Genomic DNA, 7,642 nt, shown 5'->3' on the forward strand with positions numbered 1-7,642 from the left:
GAGGTAGCGACGGATGGAGGCGATGCGTCGTAGGTGGAAAAAGCAGGTCTTGATGATGAAGGAGATGTGTGTCTGCATGGAGAGAGTGGAGTCGAGAAAGACGCCAAGGCTCTTGACAGCAGGGGAGAATGGAACAGTCGCGTCATCCAGCTGGAGGTCGGTCACAGTGAGGGAAGCAATCTTCTGTCGTGTTCCAACGAGAAGGGCCTCCGTCTTCTCACTGTTCAGCTTCAGATTGTTCTCAGTCATCCAGACTCTCAAATGATGACGCCAGAGACTATGATGTACTGAAGGAAGCTCTGTTGCGTTGCTACAACTTCACTGAAAGGGGCTACCGTCAACGCTTCCGCGAATGCCAGCCATTGTCTGGAGAGACACCGAGCCAGTTTGTGGAGCGCCTGTCGTCATACCTGCAGAAGTGGGTGGAGTTATCAGGTGAAGAGCAGTCATACGAGAGTCTGCGGGACTTGATCGTGAAGGAGCAGTTCCTTAATGCCTGCCCGAAGGACCTGGCGACCCGCTTGGAAGAGCAAAAACTGCGGGGTTTGAAGGACATTACTGATGCTGCTGAGCGTTATCTCATTGCTCATGGAAGGACCCTGGGGACGTCAAAGTCAACGAAACCTTTCCAGAAGAGCGGAAACCAGGCAAACCAACCTGCCAAGGGACAAACTGAGTCCGCACCATCATCCAATGAAGGGCAGAACATAACGTGTTTCCATTGCAATGCCAAGGGCCACCGAGTCGCCAACTGTCCCCAAAAGAAAAATAACGGACATGTCAATGACAAAGCACAAGAACATCGACGGAGATATTACGACAACAAGAGGCAAACGAGTGGCTCGAACCAACAAGTATGTGCGAGCAGCGTCATACTTCCAAGGGCTGCCGAGCAAGTGGCTACACCATCGGACGTGGAAGAATGTATATCTGATGGCCAGCTTCTACTCGCCAATGGCAAGTCAATCTCTGTCGTCGCCAGCGCAGCTGTGTCAGTGTCGAACATGCCCGTGTTGAAGGGATTTGTTGAGAAGCAGGAAGTGACTGTTCTCAGAGATTCGGGCTGCAATGGGGTCATCGTCAAAGAGGATCTGGTGCCGACAGAGAAGTTCACTGGTGACTTCAAGTGGACGCTCATGGCTGACAGCAAATGCGTGAAGGCACCAGTGGTCAAAATCCAGATAGATACTCCATACTTCACAGGAGAAGTTGAGGCCGTCTGCCTGAAGAAGCCCTTGTACGATCTACTAATTGGGAATATTGGGGGTGCGAGACGTCCTGATGACCCTAATTTCGAATGGAGAATGGGCTCAGCACAGCCTGCTGCTGAGGAAGAAGACCCACTGCCATTCGCGAATGAAGATATCAGCGAACTGTTACGAGATGACAGAGCAACTGTGCATCGCCGCGACCAGCCGCAGGTTGTAAGCGCTGTGACGACCAGAGCCCAGGCGAAGAAGGACAAAACAACTACGCCACTCAGGGTCACCAACAGTTCTTCAACTGCTGTCGTGGACAGGGATCGGCTGATTCAGCTACAGGAAGCTGATTCGACCTTAACAAAGTACAGGAGTCGTCCTGTCAAAGAGATGACTAAGGGCGAAGGCACTGTGCAATTTGAAGTGAAGGCCAAGATTCTGTACAAAGTGTTCCAGCACGCGAGAGTCAACGGTGGGAAGCCATTACGTCAAGTTCTGGTGCCTCAACCACTTAGGCGCCAGGTGATGGAGGTGGCCCACGACTCTATTATGGGAGGTCACCTGGGTGTCAAGAGGACATCGGACAGAATCCAGGCTGCGTTTTACTGGCCAGGACTGCATGCAGATGTGACTCGATTCTGCCGATCATGCGATATTTGCCAGAAAACCATACCTCGAGGAAGGGTCCCGAAAGTGCCGTTGCAGAAGATGCCTTTGATCGACCGACCTTTCAAGAGGGTATCCATTGACCTCATCGGCGAGATCAAACCGCCAAGTGAAGAGGGTCATCGTTGGGTACTGACCCTGGTAGACTATGCAACCAGGTACCCAGAAGCCGTGCCTCTGAAGAAAATTGACACCGAGACTGTTGCCGAGGCACTTGTGGACATTTTCAGCAGAATTGGGGTTCCTGAAGAGATCCTCACAGACCTGGGGACACAGTTTGTCTCTGAATGCATGGAAGAGGTCAACAGGCTGCTGAGCATTCGTCACTTGACTACGACACCCTATCACCCGATGTGCAATGGGCTGGTCGAAAAATTCAATGCGACGCTGAAGTCCACGCTGAAGAAACTATGCAGTGAGCAGCCAAGGCAGTGGCATCGCTACATCAATGCCTTGCTGTTTGCATACAGGGAGGTGCCACAAGAGTCCACTGGATTCTCCCCGTTCGAGCTGATGTACGGGCGGACCGTGAGAGGCCCGATGCAGATACTAAAGGAATTGTGGACGAAAGATGTGGACACACCTGAAGTGAAGAACAGTTACCAGTACGTGTTCGAGTTGCGAGAGAAACTGGAGGAGACTCTCGAGATTGCTCGAGAGAACTTGAGAAAGTCTCAGGATAGTGGAAAGCACTACTACGATCGCAAAGCCGTAAACAGGAAGTTTACACCAGGTAATAAAGTGCTGATACTGCTTCCCACTGATCACAACAAACTACTGATGCAGTGGAAAGGCCCATACGAGGTTGAGGCCGTGGTAGGGATCAACGACTACAAGGTGAATGTCGGCAAGAAGTCCAAGATCTACCACGCTAACCTCCTGAAACTGTATGTGGAGAGACCTCCGGAAGCAGTACAGGTCGCAGCAAGTGTGGAAGAACCAGCCGAACTAGACGAGTTCGACGGCGAGGAACTACTGGAGTTGGGAGACCTCCACAAGAAAGAGGGAGTGGATGACGTCAAGCTAGGACCTGACCTGACAGAAGATCAACAGAAGGAGCTGCACGATTTTATGGGCGACTTCACCCATAGGTTCTGTGATGTTCCAGGCTCTACGTCCTTTGTCGAACATGAAGTCCACCTCACATCTGACGTTTCTATTCGGTCAAAACCATACACTATCCCGTTTCAGGCTCGGGAATCCTTGAAGAAGGACATCGACAACATGTTGAAGATGGGGGTCATCCGTGAGTCATCATCCCCTTACTCATCTCCCGTTGTTGTTGTCAAGAAGAAAGACGGTACAAACAGGGTATGCATTGACTTCAGGAAAGTGAATAAGATCACCGTGTTTGACCCTGAACCAATGCCGACGGCGGCTGATCTGTTCCGACGGTTGACTGGCAGTAAGATCTTCTCAAAGATCGATCTCAGCAAGGGATATTGGCAGATTCCTGTGCGCGAAGAGGACATACCAAAGACCGCCTTTGCAACTCCAGACGGAACGTATGAGTGCCTGCGGATGCCTTTTGGCATGGTGAACAGTGGTGCTACCCTGAAGAGGGGAATGCGAAAAATGCTCAAAGGAATGAAGAATGTTGTGTACTACTGGGATGATCTGCTAGTCCACACGGAGACCTTTGCGGAGCATCTGGAGACTTTGAGGGAACTGTTTTCCCGCCTGACAAAAGCTAATCTGACCGTGAGACCCAGCAAGTGCATTTTGGGGACCGACAACGTTGACTTCATAGGTCATTCACTGAAGGAAGGTCAAAAGGGGCTTTTGTTGGAAAACGTCACCAAGATCCTCAATGCGCCACGTCCTGAAACCAAGAAGCAGGTGCGATCCTTCCTTGGATTGGCTGGGTACTACAGAGAGTTCATTCCAAACTTCGCCGCCATAACGGCGCCTTTGTCGGACATGACCCGAAAAGGATGCCCCAACCGAATACTCTGGGGACCAGCTCAGGAGAAGGCATACCAGACCGTGCGCGACCTGATGTCACGAGACCCGGTGCTACGCCTTCCTGATACTGCCAAAGAGTTCATCTTGCGTACAGACGCATCGGACGAAGGGATCGGCGCCATGCTGATGCAAGAGCATGGAGGTAAACCGTTTCCGGTCAGCTATGCCAGCAAGAAGCTGTCAGGAGCCGAGAAGAACTACTCGACCATGGAGAAAGAGTGTTTAGCCATCGTGTGGGGAATCAAGAAATTTGAACTCTACCTCCAAGGGGTGAAATTCGTGCTTCAGACTGATCACAAACCCCTCACCTACCTGAACTCTGCGAAGTTTGTGAATAATCGTATCATGAGGTGGGTGATGTACTTGCAGAACTTTGATATGCGAGTGGAATCGATCAAGGGTTCAGACAATGTTGGAGCAGATTTTCTCAGCCGAGTATGTGAGTAAAACTGTGTTCATTCTCCAACAGATTAATGTACATACCTGGATTTCAATCTGTTATGTATACATAATATGTGTACAGGTAGCGTTTCAATGATTGAAAGAAATTAGGTAAATTTCTTCTGGTGTTGGGGGTAATGTTAGGAAACGCTACCGTTGCTGAGCTTTGGTTCGGTTTTGTGTGTTGCATGTGGTTGACTTATTTGTACTTTGTGGGAAAGTACCGATATTATATTTTGTAAACACAATATTTATGCTTGGACGAGAATGCAGGTGAACTTTCTAGTCCTGTCAAAACAAGTTGTTTACCACGCTTTTTTAGTCGTGAGTTCGTGGCGTTCGTTCGGATTAAGTGCGTCGGCGCTTTTGATGTACGTCATAGAGAATGTCGCTAGTTTAGTCCATGCACGGCTCGTATAATGTAGTTGTATCGTGTTCGGTCTGGAATATTCTCGAGATTGAGTATTTACTATATATGCCAGCGCGATTTGAATGTTAAAAAGCTTCTATTTGAGTTCTGCTACGATGTGCAGTTGTATGTATTGAATGCTGAATAAATCCTCGAACTCAATTTGACGAGTTGTTTTCTGCTGCTGCGAAGACGGGCGACGTAGAATAAAAGAACACAACTATACGACGTTTGAGAACTTGTGGCAATCTCAAGTGTCGTGTAACAGTATCGGCAAACCAAGACTATGCCGTATACAACTCTCCTGTGTTCACTTTCAAGTGAATAACTATCGTTCTGATATCATTTTAAAGTGAAGCTAAAGAAACCTGGTATCGGCACTGCTGTGCATCTCCTATGATCTCAATGGTATCAAGGCACGGGTCATAGAGATCAATTTAGATCTAGATCTATTTCCGGTTGTGTATTCACACGCCAACGTTCGTTCGTCAAGATGGACGGCGATTTTGATTTGATAAGCGACTTTTTCTTAGAAGACTTCAATGAAGAGGACGAAAATGTAATGGCCGCTGCGCCCAAAAAAAGGAGATTCGAGAAAGTGACTGATGACGATGTGAACGCTCTCATCACCGATACAGAAAACGCCAACACCAAAAGAAAAACTGAACATGTGATACGGCTGATTTCAGATTTCATTCTTCAAACCGAAGAGTTTGCAAAACAGATGAGATCAGCTGATATAGCGAAAATTGAGGATCCAAAACTTGTTGCAAACATTCTTGTCAAGTTTCTTACAACGGTGAAACGCGAAGATGGAGATGAATATGAACCAGGTACGATTCGAGGATTTCTGTCCGCCGTCGATCGGCACATGGCAGCGAACGGAAAAGGCAAGATTTTTTTCCAGCAATGATACGCTGTTTGAAAACGTTCGAGCAGTTGCAAAAAGCAAACAAAAAAAGCTGAAATCAGCAGGGAAAGGAAACTTACCTCAAAGAGCGTGTGCACTAACGGACGAAGAGGTGGAAACACTGTGGGACTCTGGTCAGTTGGGAGTGTCCACACCAAGAGCCATAATCAACACCCTGTGGTGGTTGAACTGCCTCCACTTTGGAATGCGGGCAAGAACCGAACATCGCCAGATGTGCTGGTCCGACGTAACTGTTCAGATGGACAGCAGTGGCCACCGCTTCTTGGAATTCAACGAGCGAACCACGAAAACAAGAACAGGGGTCTCCAGGCAGGATGTCAGGGCAAAACCGCGAGCGTATGAAGATGTTGAAAACCCTGAGCGGTGCCCTGTGAAGATCTTCGAGAAATATGCCTCTCTTCGCCCTGCAGAAACATGCGGCTCCAACTATCCGTTCTACCTCACATGCGTCCATGATCCGAAACCAGGCAAACAATGGTTTCGTGCAATGCCGATGGGAGTGAACACAATCGGCAGTTTGATGAAAGAAATGGCGGCCGCGTCCGAGATATCTTCCACCACAAGTAAACGAATCTCGGGTACCTCGGCGAGGAAGACGCTGCTACAGAAGCTCAATGATTCTGGAGTTCCCCCAACACATATAATGGAGAAATCAGGACATAAAAACATTCAGTCTGTACTCAGTTACGCGAAAATGTCCGACAACCAGCAACTGCAAGTTTCCCGAATTCTGTCAACCACGCGCACTTGCACAGTCTCAAAGTTGGGAGCTATGACGTCAACTACTGATGACGCAGATTCCAGTGCCTCGGCCTCAGGCAGAAACACACTCCGCCAGCCAGCAGTGACCTTTGATGCGCCCATTCATGGAGGAGTTTTCAATTTCAATTTCACAATGCCGCAATGAGTTTCTTCTTCGTCTTCAGTTGCAGAGCACCAAATTCCATTCAGTTACATTAAGTTGTGTACGTGTGTGTGGTTGTTTTTTTCTTCTTTTTTTTACTCCTAAGTTGATGAGGCCCAATGACAAGAATCCAAGATAAACTGGAACGAATTTATATTTCAAGCAAAGAAAGTGTTCGTGTTCTTGTTTGTTTCATTGCAATAAATTTGCGTTAATCAACTATGCGTGTTCTCTCTCTCTCTCTCTCTCTCTCTCTCTCTCTCTCTCTCTCTCTCTCTCTCTCTCTCTCTCTCTCTCTCTCTCTCTCACTCTCTCTCTCTCTCTCTCTCTAAAAGGTTGAAATGACGTCAAGTGTAGCTAAAGATACGTCACTTCCTGGTTACACAATGGCTGTCGCACAAGTTCTTGATCAAGCAAACTGAACGCGAAAGTGGCTTCTACCGTGATTTCCAGGTTTGCATTGTGTCGGCTCTAATTTTTTCTTTCAAAATCAAAATAAAAGAATCGAAACTTTATTCACGAATACCATTTTGTAAGCCACTAAAACCAAAGACACGCCACACTATTTTCCTTCCACCATTCCTCGATGGAAAAGAGTTCGTGTTGTTTTTGTTTTAATTTTTGTCTTTGTCGTTGATCATTGTATACACAAATTACACAAACGTCATCTTGTGAGGGACCACAAAATATTGAAACTCTCGGATGATTTTTTTGTGTGGTATCAACCTCGACCTACGGTCTCGGTTGATACCACAAAAAAATCCTCCTCGAGTTTTAATATTGTTCGGTCCCTCACTCGATGACGTTGTGTAATCTCTATATACTTGTAGCAAAGCCGCAGAATGGTACCGTAAACCAAGAATAGTGACCACGGTGTGTCAACTGATTCCGTTCATCCACCGGATGTTTCCGTTCATCCGCAGGATGTGTCCGTTCATACAGCCTCATTTTTGTCACTTGCTTCGGGAAAAACGTAAGTCGTGTGGGCAGCGCGCTTGTGTGATATTGAAAGAATAAGGTAGCGAAATGGTTGGGCTATGTGTACGATAAGTATCAAAATGCTAGTGAATCCTAATAATAACACACGCGGGCCGAACGTGGCAAAATTGCCTGATTTAAAATGTTCT

The 7,642-nt window shown here is 47.6% G+C and overlaps 1 protein-coding gene across 1 annotated transcript; it reads left to right on the top strand.

The window, feature by feature from the left end:
- Window positions 1-4,975: 4,975 nt before the first annotated feature.
- Window positions 4,976-6,734, top strand: LOC138974244 (uncharacterized). Its single transcript, XM_070346971.1, has one exon. It carries the CDS (start codon window positions 5,493-5,495, stop codon window positions 6,516-6,518), a length of 1,026 nt encoding a protein of 341 aa, XP_070203072.1. The 5' UTR covers window positions 4,976-5,492; the 3' UTR covers window positions 6,519-6,734.
- Window positions 6,735-7,642: the final 908 nt, after the last annotated feature.

Source organism: Littorina saxatilis, linkage group LG8, assembly GCF_037325665.1.
Source record: "Littorina saxatilis isolate snail1 linkage group LG8, US_GU_Lsax_2.0, whole genome shotgun sequence".
Lineage (NCBI taxonomy): Eukaryota > Metazoa > Mollusca > Gastropoda > Littorinimorpha > Littorinidae > Littorina > Littorina saxatilis.